This window comes from Acipenser ruthenus, chromosome 17 (assembly GCF_902713425.1).
Source record: "Acipenser ruthenus chromosome 17, fAciRut3.2 maternal haplotype, whole genome shotgun sequence".
In the NCBI taxonomy this organism is placed as follows: Eukaryota; Metazoa; Chordata; class Actinopteri; order Acipenseriformes; family Acipenseridae; genus Acipenser; species Acipenser ruthenus.
This window is the reverse complement of record NC_081205.1, coordinates 28,096,073-28,113,678: the sequence shown is the minus strand read 5'-3', so window position 1 is coordinate 28,113,678 and position 17,606 is coordinate 28,096,073. Positions and strand designations below refer to the sequence as shown.

The following is a 17,606-nucleotide window of genomic DNA, read 5'->3' as shown; positions in this document are numbered from 1 at the left end:
GGTGTGGCTCATGCGTTAATTAAGCAAATAACATCCCAGCATGCTTAGGGTCATGTATAAAAATGCTGGACAGGCCTGGTTGCCTATAATTATGGCTAGCATGGCTGCAAGAGGAGACCTCAGTGACTTTGAAAGAGGGGTGATTGTTGGGGCGCGTTTGGCAGGAGCTTCAGTGACCAAGACAGCTCAACTTGCTGATGTTTCACGAGCAACGGGGTCTGAGGTGATGTCGGCATGGAACTCAGAGGGAAAGTCATCATCAGCAAAGGGCAACAGTGGGCAGAAGTGCATACTCCAGGATCGTGATATCCGTGCATTAATTCGAGCAGCCAGTTAAAACCGGTACTTACTGTACACATTTTATGTTTTTTTTTTGTTGTTGTTCTAGAATTGCATAACCTGAGTGAATATCCACTGTCCCTACCCTTTGGTTATTTGTTATTTTAAAATGTAACATTTTCAGCAAATGAATTATGTCCAGTAGCACAGTCTGACCACTTCATTATGACCCTGCTATCTTTTTTTGTTTGTTTGTTTTTAATTAAAGATTTAACATTTAAATGTTGAAAACTTTCTAAATATTTTAAGATTACTAAATTATATCTGAATGTACACATTTAAAAACATATTTATTTATTTTCACAAAATGTATTAATGGGGGGGGGGGGGGGATACAAGATTTAAGTTAAATCTGGGGGAAAAATACAAGATTTGAGTTTTTACACATGGCACCCCATAGTATAAGGGCTTTTGGTGTATATAAATTAAATTTTTAAAAAAAGTTTCTTTTTTTTTCTTCATTTTTGTACACTGAAACAATGTATAACAATTATTTACAAAAAGTTTTAGAACTGTACATAAACTAGTATTTTGTTTATATTATTTTAAGTGTGCAATTTACACTTTGGTGTAAAAAAATGTTTTAAAATTATAGTTTAATTACATATAGCAAATATATATTAAGGAGGGGTTCTGCCCAGCTACTGTCTGTAGACTGATGGTCTTTATATATGATTATTTACATAATATATATATATACAGCGATTAACATCGTTAGTGGTAACTATCAACATTTCACTGTATACTAGAAATACAAATTGTTTCTAAACATTTGAAGAGCCATAGAATGACCAGGTATCGTATTTTAAGAGGGTCTATCTTACTGTAGACAGATTGTTCATTATCAATCCTGTCATCAAAATCCTCACACTTCATTGTGATCAGTAAAACATGTCCGTTTATTTTGATTATTTCCTACTGGTTTTATGTATGCTGGGATATTTCCAAATGTTTTCAGAAACTAAGATGGGCTCCTCAACTCTTTTCGAACATGAATGGAAAAGGGGGAGAAAGAGAGCGGGCGGGGGGAACGGAGAGAGGGGGGAGAGGGAGAGCTTTTCAAGGAAGCCTAAAAAAGACTGGAGTGGAATAGTCTGTACAGATTATTAATATCAGATAAAGAAAATAAAAAAAGAAACGAAGTGACCAGCGGAATCGAAAAGACGATGGAAAGATAAACTTGTAAACGAAATGAAATTGTAGGTATTTTAAAGATATTTTAACGGCGTTGCAAAGTGTCTGGACCATACCCCACGAACATGAGCATGAATTGGAGCAGACAAGAGACTGGAGTGGGTGGGAACTAACTGGCAGTATAAGCCTACTCACATGTTTAAGCATTTACTGCTAGTTGCACTTAAATATAGCTGGGGTAACTTTGGGACTGACAAGCAGGTTATCATTTCTAGTAAAACGAGTGTTTGCATTGGTCCTGGAGTTTTGAAAGTGTTTCCTCATCACAAGAAAAGTGTATTTTTTATTATAGGATGCTCACATTGTTAGCCATCTGGCAACTCTGCAAAGCTGTAAGTAACCCTTACTATTACTGTATGTTTGATATATGATTTTTTCTTTAAAAAAAAACTGCTGACGGCATAATTTTAAAACAAAAGGTTTACTGCAATATACCATAACTTATTTTAAAAATGTTGTAGTACTATATTATTATTATTATTATTATTATTATTATTATTATTATTATTATTATTATTATTATTATTATTATTATTAATAAAATCCACTTCATCAAGACAAAGGTAAAGAAAAAATAAATAAACTTCATACATATATATATATATATATATATATATATATATATATATATATATATATATATATATATATGACTACTCAATACACCATGTATACTTTGCTCGATATAGTCACAGGTAATACATAACAATAATTGGCCAGTAGTGTCTCTCTGGAGCACTTTTTATAGGACATAATTACAAAAGTGCATACTGCTTCCAATGTCTCGGGATACTTATCGGCAGCGGTGATCGGATGGACACATTCTAATGGATCCATTCTGGCAGCCGAGTGCTGTTTGTAACAGTTTGTGCTGTAACTCCATGTGCCACTCTAGCTTTCAATGATTTCATCAACACCAGACACTAACTACCGCTGCCATATAGACAGCATTAAAAAAACAGACCCATATGTTCTTCATTGTCTGTTTTTTTTTTTTTTTTTTTATTAAGAGTTTCATTACGGTACTTAAATCCAATTCTGTTCCAATGTCCAGTTGAGAATTCCACCAACCACCACTGGTCTAGCCTGGTCAGCTTTTAATTCGTTCTTAGCGGTCATGTTAGTTCTTTTCATTTTCGCTCTAAATGCCAAGAGTGAACCTCTAACCATGTTAATTAATTTGTTTCTTTTAAACGTGCATTTTTTTTTCTTTTACCACAAGGTTACACCGATACTTGGCAATGTAAATACTGTCTAATGGTGATCTAAAAGCCCTTTCACCAGGATGAATGTTTTCAGCAAAGGACGTTTCTGCTTGCGGTGGAGGTTACTGGCGTTTTTATGTTTTTGGACTGGGATACTTCCAAAAAGCAGCGCCTGCCCCAAGTCATGTGCTTGTTATGTTGCGACTGAAGTGCACTGTACATTTAGATATTTGACATCCATACCTGAGGAAATTCAGCAAAACGTGGAGCGCATCAACCTTGGGTAAGTCCAGCTTCTGTAAAATATAATTATTGTAGGTATTGATTACTGACTTCACTTTTGTGAAGGTTCGTTTCTCTAACGAATAAAGCGCTTTTTGTTTGCTTTATGATTAAATGTCGAGTTTCTGGAAAGTTATTGGATTAGCAGCACTGGAGACTGAAGTCTTCTCTATTTACCACAATGTCGGTTTAACACAGGCAGTGGCAAGGTCAGGTTCTCCACGTTACCCGAGAGAATGCCTCAAACCTGTGCGACTTGAGGGAGCAGTTCCTTCTCCATTCACACGCAATCATTGGCGTCTTTTTGAGACTGCCAGGCAATGCTCAATACTATTGGTGATGAATTGTGATGGTTGATGGTTTTGTGATGTGGTTTTATTGCACTTTGAAAACGTTTTGGGACCTATTTGGAGTGTAGAAAATACATCTTAAAACAAACACAAAAAAACTAAAAGAAAGAATAGCAAGAAACAACTCAATTACAAAAAAAACCAGTATATTATCTAGTTTTATATTGTTATTAGAATATTGTTAACTTCTTTTAATATCTCTGTGAAAAATTGCTTTTGCTTTTCACATCAAAATAGGATTGGTTTCTTTTGTTGTCATACTGTGTTTACCATATATTTATATTGGTTTATATAAATTAATTGTATTATATACAAATGCATTGTCTTTATTTGCTTTTTTGCATTAATAAATGTAAAATAATACTATTTATAATATTTTCTTTCAGGTACAACAGTTTAATACAATTAAAAGAAAATTATTTTTCTGGACTTAAGCATCTGGAGTTGTTAATGCTGCACAGTAATGCAATCCAAACGATAGCAGACAAGACATTCAGTGATCTGCAGTCTTTACAGGTAATGTAAATATATATATTATACTTTAGCCTTTGTGTAGTTCAGGAGGCGGAGCCTACAAAATTAATTGGAGCCCCTATTTGTACCCAATTTTTCCATCCTCCCCTATATTTATATGCAAGAACTTCATTTTCTTGTTCCTAGGCATAACACACTAAAAAACACTGACCAATAATAGGTCTATTGGCTTGTAATGAAATCCAACATTAACTCTATTATAGTAGCAATAAACTGAAAAAAACAGAATAGCATTAACAAAAGTGCCTGTCAAAATTGTATATTTGACCATGCCTAAATGAGGAGAGATTCGTATGATAAAACATGAGAAAAGGCATAATAAAGGCCAAAGAAAAGCATGTTTCAATCAAACCTCTTGTTTAAACAGTGTTGTATTTTATTATTTCAGATCCTGAAGATGAGTTACAATAAAGTCAAAGAACTGAACAAGTACACTTTCCATGGTCTTCAAGGCCTAATAAGGCTCCAAATGGATCACAACAACATTGAGTTTATTAACCCTGAAGCCTTCTATGGACTTACATCATTAAAACTGGTTCACCTGGAAGGGAACGCGATCCGACAGCTTCACCCTGATACCTTTGTTACCCTGTGTTACATTCAGATCTTCAAAACATCTTCCATCAAAAACATTTACCTCTCAGACAACGCCCTGAGCAGCCTACCGCCTGAAATCTTTTCTTACGTTCCAGACCTCGAGAGCGTCTATCTACATGGAAACCCATGGGCCTGTCACTGTAACATGGAATGGTTTGTGAAATGGGTGGAAGAAAAACCAGGTAAAACTGAAAACGAAAGTCATTTTCTTAAGCATGAGAAAAATGAGGATGATAATTTAATAAGGTTATTTCTTATTGGTGCAGATCATTTGTGACGCACACCTAGTAGTTGTTTAAGTAATTAATTTCACTCGGGGCAGTAATGTAAACATATTCCTTCAAATTTTTTTTTAACCATTTTTTGCTTCTCAAAAATAGCCTGCGTCTTAAATTCGAGTACAGTATAGAGATGCATATATTAATAATCACCAACAAAAGACGTGACTAACCGAATACACAAGCAGCAACGTGACTTACTGCTGAGGAAAAACAAACAAAGCTTCCTGAGGAATTCCAAGAGAAACATTTACAATTTCAGCATTTCTAACAAACACTACCAGCTTGGAAAGATTAGAAATGCTGATCAGACCCCTGTATTTTTTGACATGCCAAGCAACAGTTCAGTGCTGTTGTGGTTGCTTGGTTACATGTTGCCTGATGCCATGGAGTGTTGTGTCGTGCTTGCTGTTGCCAGGATGCATGATGCCGTAAGTGAGTGGTGGTGTGTGTACAACAGAGGCGCCATCTTAAGTATTATACAGTGCGTAGCATGATAAACGAGCTCTGTGATTAATCTACAACAACACTGTTTCGTGTCAGTTTTGTACGATACGACAGCGTAATTGAGGTTGTATCTTTGTAGATGCATATTTGATATTTTATTTTTTCCTCAAATTGAGGGTGGTAAGTTTGGGCTGATTCTTAAATTCGAGGGCGTCTTAAATTCGAAGGAATACGGTACTTATTTGTGTCCAGTTGGTAGCCCATAAGTATTTATGTACTGTAGGTATGTAGGAATGTGGTTAGATATATGCGTGAGGTGGGTGTAGGAGACGGTTTGTGTGGAGAGGGGGAGGAGTAGTTGTAGGTTAAATGCTGACTCCTTGGTGAAGCTCGGATTCTAATCCTGCAAAAATAATGTTAAAGGTTGTCAAAACCTGGACTGTAATCCCCGGGGAGCAGAGAGCAATTAAAGATGTTAAAAAGGCTGTTTCTATTTCCTCTGTGATACAATTAAATACATTTTATTTTTTTCCTTTTTAGGAGTGCTGAAGTGCAAACGAGACAGATCATACGCCAGTGGTTTTCAGTGTCCCATATGTGAAACACCTGTTGCATCTAAAGGCAAAGATATGTCACGTCTTCCCTTGTCAACCTTGGCCTGCTTCAAACCTGCGATAGATCCTCACCTTAAACAGAAGAATATTTCCTTAGATGAAGGAGACTTCACTCCAGTTTCTTCCAAGGACTTTATTGCACCAATTGGATCTATGGTCCTGAATATGACAGATCAGTCAGAAAATGATGCAAGTGTGGTCTGCTCTGTCCAAAGACCCAGGGAATTAAAAGGATTATCCGTAGATGAGAAGGATGATGTCACATTTTTAAGTGCATCTTTCTCCACGTATTTGGTTTGTAATATTGACTATGAGCACATCCAGCAGCTCTGGAGGATACTGGCCATGTACAGTGACTTACCCATGACGCTTTCAAGAGGTTTGATGCTTACTAAAACACCATATATAAGTTACAAGTATCAACAAAAAGAAGATGATGAAGAAGCCGTCTTTAGTGGCATAGAAGCAGAAGTCAAAGCAGATCCTATATGGCTGATGCAAGGACAGTTTACGTTGCAATTAGACAGGACAACAACTACATTCAGTACACTTCATATCAAATATGCAAGTGACATTCAAATGAACATCGAAAATAAACCCCACAAATACACCTGGGCCATGATAAAGAAAGATAACACTACAAAAACAGAGCACTCGGTTTTGATAGGTGGCACAGTGGAACTGGACTGCCAAGCCTTTGGGGAACCCAAGCCTGCAATTGAATGGATTATGCCCGATGGTAGCAAAGTGCGTGCACCTTACAGTAGTGAAGACGGGAGGATTATAATTACTACGTCTGGCAGATTTACATTAAAGGCAGCGGACAGTTCTGAGACAGGATTGTATCGCTGCATAGCAACAAATTACCTAGATGCAGACGTGCTTGCCTTTAGGATTACCGTTTTGAATCCAGATGTGGAAGAGATAGATGTCAATGGTGCTCAGATGTCCAGAGCTCTTGGAGAAAGTCTGTTTCTTCCATGTGGATCTGTTGGCATTCCTGAAGCATCTATTAACTGGATATTACCAGATCATACTGTGCTAGACAAGTCATTAGGAAATAAAAAACTTCATCAAAATGGCACGTTAGGAATTCAGGGGATAACTGAAAGAGACCGTGGTTTTTATAGATGCCTTGCATCAAATCACTATGGAGTTGACATTTTATCTTCCAAAATATTGCTTGCAGACATTCCTAGCCGGGAAACTACATTAAAGGTGGACAATAAGTATCTATCAGAAGGCGAGGGGTCAGGAAATGAGGGTGATCCTGCCTCAGAGGAAACCAAAACAGATTATAAGGAACTATCTCCAAGCACATCCCTTAAAACCAGGCAAGAATCTAGAACTTTAACTTCAAACAGAGTGTATCCTACACAAAGGGAAACACAAGACAGAACTTCACTTCATAGGAAAAACGGCTTGTCAAGCAATAGGAGAGTCTGGGGAAACAGGAGAACATTTAATAATTCAGCCAGGAAAGTAGACCCTCAGCGCTTTGCACAATTCATAGCAAAGGCTAAAAATAATAAAGCAGCCCAAAGTCGAAATGAAAAAATGACAGACAAGCCATCTACAAAGAGCTATTCAAACTTATCAGGGGATGGAGAAGAAACCTCACGAGAGGTCTTAGCTGAGGATGAGTTTTTAATAATTACAACAAAGATACCCAACAGTGTTTTAACTACCATAGAAACTAATTCTGAGGAGACAGCTGTTGTGTATCCTGAAACACATGAACTGTCAGTAGAGATGCCAAGCACCCCTGTGACAATGAGTAGTTATGGAAATGAGAATAATGCACATACATCTTCAAAGCCAACAACACCATACACAACTATCATTCCTAAAGTAAATAAAGTATATACGTATGGACAAATCAATGAAAGACCCTTATCTCAACCTGCGACGGTGAAATCCATAATAACAGACTCCAGCTCTGAAATGCAATCAGCATTTTCAGGTGAATCAAATACTTATCTCAAAACCTCAACCACAGTTCAGCCTTTATCAACAACAAAAGTGTCTAACATTGGGTTATATGCATATGGACACATCACTAAAGGACCCTTAACCCAACCTGCTACAGTGAAATCAAAAGTCACCGAGTCAAGTACTGGAGTGCAGCTAACATTTTCAGGTGGACCTAATGAATATCCGAAAATCTCAACATCTGTTCAGCCTTTATTAAGTAGAAAGGCACACAATATAGCAATACCAGAATTAACTATTGCAAAGCCTGGACCTTTGCCAGAAATTCCAGTTAAAGTTTCAACAGAATCTAGTCAGAAGAAATCTGTCACAGCCATCACAACTGCTCAAGGTGAACGAGACGAGATAACGTTTCATACCATGCAGAAGATAACATCCCCTCGACTGCCTGTAGGATCTACTATCATCTCCCATCAACAGATTCAGATCATTAGAGGTGACACTTCGAATCCTTCTGTAAGTAAGCAGCGTTCTGGCAAAATAAGAAAGTTCCCTGGTAGGCGCAGAATTGTCAGACCAAACAAAATTCCAGATATACATGCATACTTACATACGTTTGTGAAGCCAAACAAAGGTTCTGCAATATCTGAAAAAGATAATGCTACCACTCCTGTATCTATTGAGCTAACTACAAAATGTGAGTATCATATAACCAATGCTCCACCGGGGATTGTTGAACCAGGTCCTGAAAAAACTGGAACCAATACCACTGAAGCTAGCAGAAAGGCTAAAGATCCTATCAGTGTGGTCAAACCCTCATCAAAAAATGATAGTCAGTATAATTCTGCATACAATAAATCTAAAACAACTACCAAACCAACAGAACCACAAAGATCACTTATAACTCCTACCTTTGCTCCACCTGACCGAACCAAAGAACATGTTATGACATCAGTCAGTACCAGCAAAGCTGACAGACTCTACTCCACCACCACCCAAGCTACCACAACGTCCTCTAGGTTTATTCGAGGGAAAATTCCTTGGAATAAACTTTTTGGAAACAAACATAGTCAAAAGGAACTGCTTAAGAGATTGCACAAACCAGTACGACCAGTGACCGCCACAAAAATGACGCCAGCAAAAAACACCACTACCACAGCACCAGCACAAATGACAGTCGCACTGCCCACAAGTGAATCCCTAGCCCCACCTTTTACAACTTTGACGACAGCTATTGACCAGTCTTCGGTCATTCAGTCCTCATTAACCTCATCGGATTATGCTTCTGGGTCTACTTTTATCACTGAAAGTCCACCATCAAAAAAATTCCTAGCCCCGCCTTTGATGACTCTGGCACCAGCTATTAGCCAGACTGCAGTCATTGAGTCTTCAGCAACCTCCTCAGATTATTCTTCCGGGTCTTCTTTTACCACTGAAAGTCAACCATCAATTAAAGTCCAAGCCCCGCCTTTGACAACTTTGTCCCTTGTTATTGATAATAGTGCTGCCGTTCAATCTTCGCCTTTCTTGCCTGATTACACTTCAGGGGTTCCAACAACTACTGAAACACCACCAGCAACTAGAATCCTAGCTTCACCTTCACCAACAATGTCAGGAGCTATTGATCATACTACTGTGATTCAATCCACAGCTTCCTTGACTTATTATTCTCCAGGGTCTTCTATGATTACAGAAATACAGCCGGCAACCAGAGTCATTGCTTCACCTTTGTCAAAGACTGCAGTCATGGAGTCTTCAGCAACCTCACCTGACTTTTCTTCAGGGTCTGAAGAACATACAGTCTTAGACCTGCTCCCAGCTGTTACCTCTGTAAAGACTACAGCTGCAATATCCAAGCCCAAAATATTTACTTTCACTAGTACAACAGCTAGCAGCCCCGCCAAAACCACTTCAACCACCAACAGAAAGCAAATTGTACCTTTTAGAAGAAAGGGACTTCGCCGCCGAAGACCAAATAAAAACACAGTAATGACCCAACATAGCACAGCAGTTCCATTTAGGAAAAAAGAGGCTCCCACTACAATGAAAACCACCACCAGCAGCACCAGATCTCCTAAGGCATATTTTACTACAACTACTGTGAAACCTACAACTATGACCAAAACTACAACTACAGTCCAAACATCAACTACTACCAAACCTACTACAACTACCAAAGCTGTTACTACACCTACCAAACCTACTACTACAACTACCAAACCTACAACAACTACTACCAAACCTACTACTACAACTACCAAACCTACTACGACTGCAACTACTACAAGACCTACAGCTACTACTAAATCTACAACAAAAACAACTACTATCAAAACAAGTGCTCCTGAAACTACAACTCGTGCTGTCAAAACTATTTTAGGAATCCCGTCTACTAAATCAACAAAAACCACACAAAGTTCACATTTTATAAAACCCAGGCCAAATCAAATTACAGCTACTTTTATAGAAACAAAATCTCTCGATGGAAGTGGGAGTTATTTCCCTCGGCCAAATATACAGAAACCCACTTCTTCTCCATCAACAAAAGTGACCCCATGGTGGACTAGCAGGTTCTGGCAGAAACCACTTCCTGTGGCCACAGACAGAGGAAAGACTTTAACTATTAACACACTGACGATACTAAAGGCCCCTCAGAGGTACACAAAAGCCCCACCTACCTTTAGCAGTGACACGGAAAATGCCATAGCTAATGGATATGAGAAACACAATGAATTGGAAACATCAACTTCTAACATCATAGCCATGGAACCTTTGCCAAATAACCATCCATCAAAGCCCAGAATAGTGGGTGGGAATGCAGCCAGCTTCACTGTTCTTTCCAACTCTGATGCCTTTGTACCATGTGAAGCTTCTGCAAATCCTATTCCTACAATAACCTGGACCAAAGTTTCTTCAGGTATAGAACAAGACGAATGCCAAATGTTATCTTTACAAATTCATTGTAAAATTGAATTTATTAATTGTATATGCTCACCAAATTAATCTATTTGGGTTAAATAACTTATATTTGTTATTTGGTTATGATTAGGGTTATTGGATATGATTTCCTATTATTAAAGTGGAACTGTTCATGGAGCTTGTTCAATTCCCGTGCCAATTAGTTTACGTCCACACTTGCTTATCATCTTAAAAAAAAAAAAATTGAATTAACTTGTTATTTGAAAATTGTTAAAAAAGGATACATTTTAATCTTTTTTGTATATTTCTTTAAACTCTCCTTTAGGTACGACGTTGACTATGAAGGCCAAATGGGGGAACAGATTTGAAGTTTTTAAAAATGGGACATTGTCTATCCAGAATGTAAATGTTCAGGACCGTGGACAGTACCTTTGTACAGCAGAAAACCAGCATGGATCTGACAAACTTCTTGTAACACTGTCTGTAGTGGCTTATCCTTCACGAATCCTGGAGCCTAAACTGAGAGAAATGAAATCTCATTCTGGAAACACTGTGATAATAAAATGCAAAGCAGAAGGAAGACCACCGCCTATTGTCTCATGGATTCTTGCAAACAAAACGTTTGTCAGGGGTCCCGTTTCAGAAAACAGCAGAGTTTCAGTGGATTCGGATGGGACTTTAACCATTAAGGATGTTAGCGTGTATGACAGAGGACATTACAAATGTGTGGCAAGCAACCCAGCGGGAGCCGATACAGCCACAATCAGACTGCAGGTAGTAGCTGCACCTCCTGTTATTATAGAAGAAAAAAGACAACATGTGAAAGGAGAGATAGGGCAATATTTGAGGCTGCCCTGTACAGCCAAGGGAAATCCCCAGCCCACAGTGCGGTGGGTTCTGTTTGATGGAACTGAAGTTAAACCTTTGCAGTATGTCAATGCAAAACTGTTTGCATTTGCCAACGGGACTCTCTACATCAAAAACTTAGCCACTTCTGACAGCGGAAATTACGAATGTATTGCTACAAGTTCGACTGGCTCAGAAAGAAGGGTGGTTAATTTGATGGTGGAACAGGTGGAGACTGTGCCCAAAATAGTGACTGCATCGGATCAACAAACTGACCTTAATTATGGAGACAGGTTATTGCTAAACTGCTCAGCTGTCGGAGATCCCACACCTCGAATCATTTGGAGATTACCCTCAAAAGCTATTGTAGACCAGTGGCACAGGTGAGGTCCATTTTATTTGAATTCTTTCTAAGGTACAGCACGTAGTTCCAGAAAGTATTGTATACAATCTCCCATCATCTCAAACAGTGTTTACAATGGGAAGTGAAGGTTTATTTAATTAATTTTATATGTGGATATTTTGTCACATGTCGTGCTTTGAGATGCACAAAGGATACAAGAAGTGATTAGGAAGAATTTGAATGGCATGATAAATGTTTTCCCTAGTTTACATAAGATGCGTTGACATATTTCATCAGGTGCTGCTTACATTTGAATCACTGTGGTTGGGAATCAGTAAGCTTTCCATTATTGTTTAAAATAACCACTGGGACGAGACAAGGTTCAGCAGATAACTTATAATGCATTCCCCATCAGCAGCAATCATCCCTCAGAAACCTGTGTATTTCCATTTTAGCAGATGTCAAATGGTTTCTCTGTCTAAAACTGTTTGGTCTGAATTCTAGCCTTTCAATGTTAAACACATGTTTGAGTATCAATTATAACCTCTATATTTTTTGTATTTGTATGTCACTAATCAAAGCTCAGAATTCTGATGTTTACAGACACATACTGTGTAACAGAAATAGTCAAAGTAATGACCAAACCATGTTTAAGTGTTTCATCATTATCCACCCATTTGTAATGTAAAACCTTCATAACTCAAATGCATTTTAGTAAAATGCATGGATCAAAATATTTTACAGATGGTCCCATTATGTTTCAGACTTACCTCAAATGGTTTCCTTAATCAGGATGATCAGTGTTCTCAGTTACTGGAGATTTCATTGATGGGGAATTGATGTTGAAAGTTCCAATGCTAATGTTAGAATACCATGGGAACCTTAGTATCCTGCAATTTAAGTAATGAATTTGCTGCTCTACTTGCTCTGCACGCACAATCAAATGTGCAAAACCTGCTGGCCTGCTCCAAGCCGATCATTCAGTAAATTGTATGTTAGAAAATGAAGCCTTTAATCTTAAGGAATTTCCCCATGCACTGTAAACTAAAGTACACTTATTGTAAGACCCTATACACATGGAAGACTTATTTATTAATACAAAACTAGTGGGCTTCTTCAGTCTATCCTAATGTATGACTGATATTTATATTTGAATTGATAGCATTTAGGTTATGTTTTATTTACTGTTTCAAAGACTCTGATTAGCACTAATCTTGGACAACCTAGATGCTACCTTATATGAGTTTGTCTTAGATTAGTGCCAGTTGGGGTCTGTGAAGCTAACCATTAATGATTAAGAATACATTATTTTTGTTGAACTACCCACAAATAATAAATAAAGCTTCAAACAGATCTAATAAATATTTCAAAATAAGAATGAGTAATTCCAATTGTTTATGGAAATACTGAAAACCATTTGACATAAAATCAGGTGTTCCTGACCTTGCTTATATTTGTATTCTATTTATTTCCAGGATGGGAAACCGGATCCACGTGCATCTTAATGGCACCTTAGTTATCGATTCTGTCAGTGAAAAAGACGCCGGGGACTACCTCTGTGTTGCCAGGAACAAAATCGGAGATGATCTTCTGCTAATGAAAGCCACTGTTGCGATGAAGCCGGCAAAGATAGAATACAAGCAATTCGTAAAAAAACAAGTGCCATACGGAAATGACCTGAAAGTAGACTGCAGAGCTTCTGGAGCCCCCGAACCCGAGATAACATGGGGTTTGCCGGACGGTACGATGGTAAACAGTGTGCTGCAGGCTGACGACAGTGGCACCAGGAGACGCCGCTACGTTCTCTTTCATAACGGAACCCTGTACCTAAACAAGGTCGGGGTAGCCGAAGAAGGAGACTACACTTGTTATGCAGAAAATACACTTGGGAAAGACGAGATGAAGGTCCACGTCACTATTGTGACAGCAGCTCCTCGCATCAGGACCACGGCCCATACGTTTGCGAAAGTGGAAGCAGGGGCAAAGGTGATGTTCAACTGCGAGGCAGTGGGAGAGCCCAAGCCAAAGATAATGTGGCTCTTGCCATCTAATAACATGATTGCAGCTTCAAATGACAGGCATCTGATGCATGTAAATGGCTCGCTGGCTATCAGTAATCTCAAGGTGACAGATTCTGGTGAATATCTGTGTGTAGCCCGAAACACTGCGGGAGATGACACAAAGGTCTTCAAGCTTGAGGTTGATGCCAATCCCCCAGTTATAAACGGATTGTACAGAAACAAAACCATCATTAAAGATAGTGCAGTGAAACACACAAAAAAGCTAATTGACTGCAAGGCTGAGGGAACTCCAACGCCACAAGTCATGTGGATTATACCGGACAATATTTTCTTAACAGCTCCATACTATGGTAGTAGAATAATAGTACACAGGAACGGCACATTGGAAATTCGCAACGTCAGAGTGACGGATACAGCTGAGTTTGTATGTGTAGCTCGTAATGACGGAGGAGAGACTGTTATGGTGGTGCAGTTAGAGATCACCAACATGTTGAGGAGGCCCATGTTCAAGAACCCATTTAATGAGAAAGTAATGGCAAGAACTGGTAAGACCACTATCTTAAATTGTTCTGCTGATGGATACCCTCCACCAGAAATGATCTGGCTTCTGCCAAATGGGACAAGGTTTACTAACAGTCAAAAGATTACAAAGTACCAACTGGGAAGAGATGGCACCTTTATCATTTACAACCCCAGTAAGAGCGATGTTGGGAAGTACAGGTGTGCTGCCAGGAACAAGGTTGGCTATATTGAAAAACTGATTGTTCTGGAGGTTGGTCAGAAGCCATACATCCTCACTCAACCAAAAGGGCTCATTAGAAGTATCAGTGGACAGACTCTTTTCCTTCACTGTCTCTCTGAGGGTAGTCCCAAACCCAAAGTAAGCTGGACAGTTCCAGGTGGATACATGTTGTCTAGACCTCAGATAAACGGGAAGTATATTCTTCTTGAAAACGGAACTCTTGTTATTCAAGATGCCGGTGTTCACGACAGAGGGAATTACATTTGTAAGGCACACAATGACGGCGGGGAGGCTACAATAACAGTGCCTGTGATAATCATAGGCTACCCACCTCGCATTACCAGCGGGCCACCGCAGAGCGTGCGCACGAGGGCCGGGGCAGCTGTTCATCTTAACTGCGTGGCAATTGGGATTCCCAAACCCGAAATCACGTGGGAGCTGCCCGATCACTCAGTGCTTTCAACGGCTGGCAAAGGCCGGCCCGCTGGCAGCGAGCTTCTACATCCACAGGGCACGCTGGTCATCCAGAAACCAAGTGTTTCGGATTCAGGAACATACAAGTGCTTAGCCAAGAATCATTTTGGCACTGATTCGAAAATAACATATATTCAAGTTGTGTATTAAAAAAAAAAAAAAAAAACACCACGACAAAAAGAATGTTTGTTGTTAAGTATTTGTCTTGTTGTCCAATAACATTTTGTAAGTTTCCCACATAGCCAGAGATACTGATAGATTTCTAGAAGGATTTTGTGGAAACTTACATGGTCTGGTGAAGCCACCCACAGAAAGCAGCATTGCAAAGCAGAATACCAAAAATATGTTTCAAATAAAAAGCAGCGACTTGTGGACAATTTTGTAAATACAGAGTATATTACTGTACCTTTTATTACTCTATTTGTATAGCATTTTTCCAGCATTAAAACATGCTCTGGTAGAAATCAGTGAGCATTGTGATTTGAAATATCATGTTTAATGGAGGATTTTGTACCTGAGGGTATTGTTGCATTGGTCCCCCCTGGTTAAAAAATTGTAGCTCCCATAATGATTTGCACTACTTGATACTGGCCCACCCCTGTATTTTGAATTCTGGTAGTTTGCTCTGACACCTACCCTGGTAAATGGATTGGTCCAACATTTGGTTGGTAACAAGGAGGGGGTCCTCTGTTCTACCTAAAGCTACTTGAGAAATGCCTTGTTTAAAATGTTTCAGTCTAGGAGCTACACCTAGCCATACCAGCATGGCATACCACAGAACTGCATGAGATATCATTGTACAGTATACATTTGACTGTGTGAAAATCATGTCCTTGGGGCAACAGCATGGATGACCGTATCTGATGGGCACCCTAATGGCAGGATCAACAGACACAGCCAAGGATATTGTTACCCAGCCTGACAATTTGCCATTGCCTACATGAATAAAAAATAAATAAAAGCAAATGAAACAATAAAATAGAATCAAACCATTTGAGCTTCTTCTTAGCTGTCCGATTGCATTTCAGACACAACCTCTGAAGACTTACTGTAGCACCACACTTGGTTCATTAGATTGGGTTTTCATGCTATAGGATACATTTTTGACAGCTCACAGGCATTTTCTTTGGCAAAATCTTTTAACTCCTACCTACCACCAGCATCCATGTGGGCCTTTAGGAAAAGCCAAACCATGCTTTATTTCCAGTCTTAAATCATGAAAACAAAACAGCTTTGTCGTGTTGCCCATCTGTGTCCCCTTTTAGCCCCAATGCATGTTTAGCATAAATACTATGCCTAGTGAGTTCATCTGGCTATAAATTAGAAAGCCAATTTCACATGGCATTAAAATACCAGACAAGCAGTATTACTTACAGCGGTAACATTGACTATACATGACCAGTCATCACAACCACTAGAAGGCTTCTGTTTCATTCACACATCACACTGCCACCCAGTGTAACGTCCAATTTTGCATTGGACTAATTTGCTGCAGTTAATAAACCATAGAAGGTGCATGACATCCTTACATTTTCAGTACATTCCCACGATGTGAGGCATGAGTTTCCCACCTCTTTTTCTACATGTTCTTTACTGTATGTGTGATTCTGGAAAACAAACGAGGGAACTGTTGAGTTATACTAAATGAGAGGCAAGAATACTGTTTTTGCCTTCATTACTATAGTCTGGGCTAGGTAGTTCATTTGTTCCAGAGTGCCGTGATTTTAAGAACTCATGATTAACTGACGTCTGGCAGAGGCTAAACTGAAGAGCACATGTGCTCCATTTATTTAAGGAAAAAATCACCTCTGAAGTCCAAAAAGAACAGAGCAGGCAAACATCCGAGTTAGACAGCGAGTGAAACGTCTGTGGATGTGGATGACATTCTTATTGTGATTTTTGCCTGCTGATGAAAGACAGTTCATCTGTCAAAATGTAACATGGGAGTAAAACTGGAGGGCAAACTTATTATTTTCTTGACAGTAACCAGCATGCATAAAAAAATAACCTTATGGCACACCGGTAACTGTAGTTAAAATTCAGCCACATTTTTTAAAACTCAACTCAAATCTGGAACATGTATCCTTTTTAAAATAAGAAAACAATATTCACAATAAAAATTTTATGTATTATATATTTTATATTATGTTTTAAATCTTGTTATATTATGTAGGCCCACAAAACAATATGCCCACTTAAAAAGAAAAGTATAAATAACACACAACTCAATATTAGCGTTGACATTTTTTTATTATTATTTTTGTAGCATCTTACAAACATAAATACTATATTTTACACAACCAAGCCTTATTTTTTTAACAATACCGAGAAGAAATGTTCATTTTTTACAAGATTTTGTTCTAGAAAGTGCTTCTGTAAATTACAAATGTTTTTTTTTTTATTATTATTATTTCTATGTATTTACTGATTTATGTTTTTAACAATAACTATAAATTCTATTCCATTTTAAATGTTTTACAAGGCAAGCA

The 17,606-nt window shown here is 38.5% G+C and overlaps 1 protein-coding gene across 1 annotated transcript; it reads left to right on the top strand.

The window, feature by feature from the left end:
* Nucleotides 1-1,475: 1,475 nt before the first annotated feature.
* On the top strand, nucleotides 1,476-17,357 carry LOC117423671 (immunoglobulin superfamily member 10-like). Its single transcript, XM_034039742.3, has 7 exons — nucleotides 1,476-1,865; nucleotides 2,756-3,021; nucleotides 3,757-3,886; nucleotides 4,293-4,683; nucleotides 5,767-10,689; nucleotides 11,017-11,920; nucleotides 13,356-17,357. The coding sequence occupies exons 2-7, from the start codon at nucleotides 2,819-2,821 to the stop codon at nucleotides 15,265-15,267; spliced, it is 8,463 nt and encodes a 2,820-aa protein (XP_033895633.2). The 5' UTR covers nucleotides 1,476-1,865; nucleotides 2,756-2,818; the 3' UTR covers nucleotides 15,268-17,357.
* The last annotated feature ends 249 nt before the right edge of the window (nucleotides 17,358-17,606 follow it).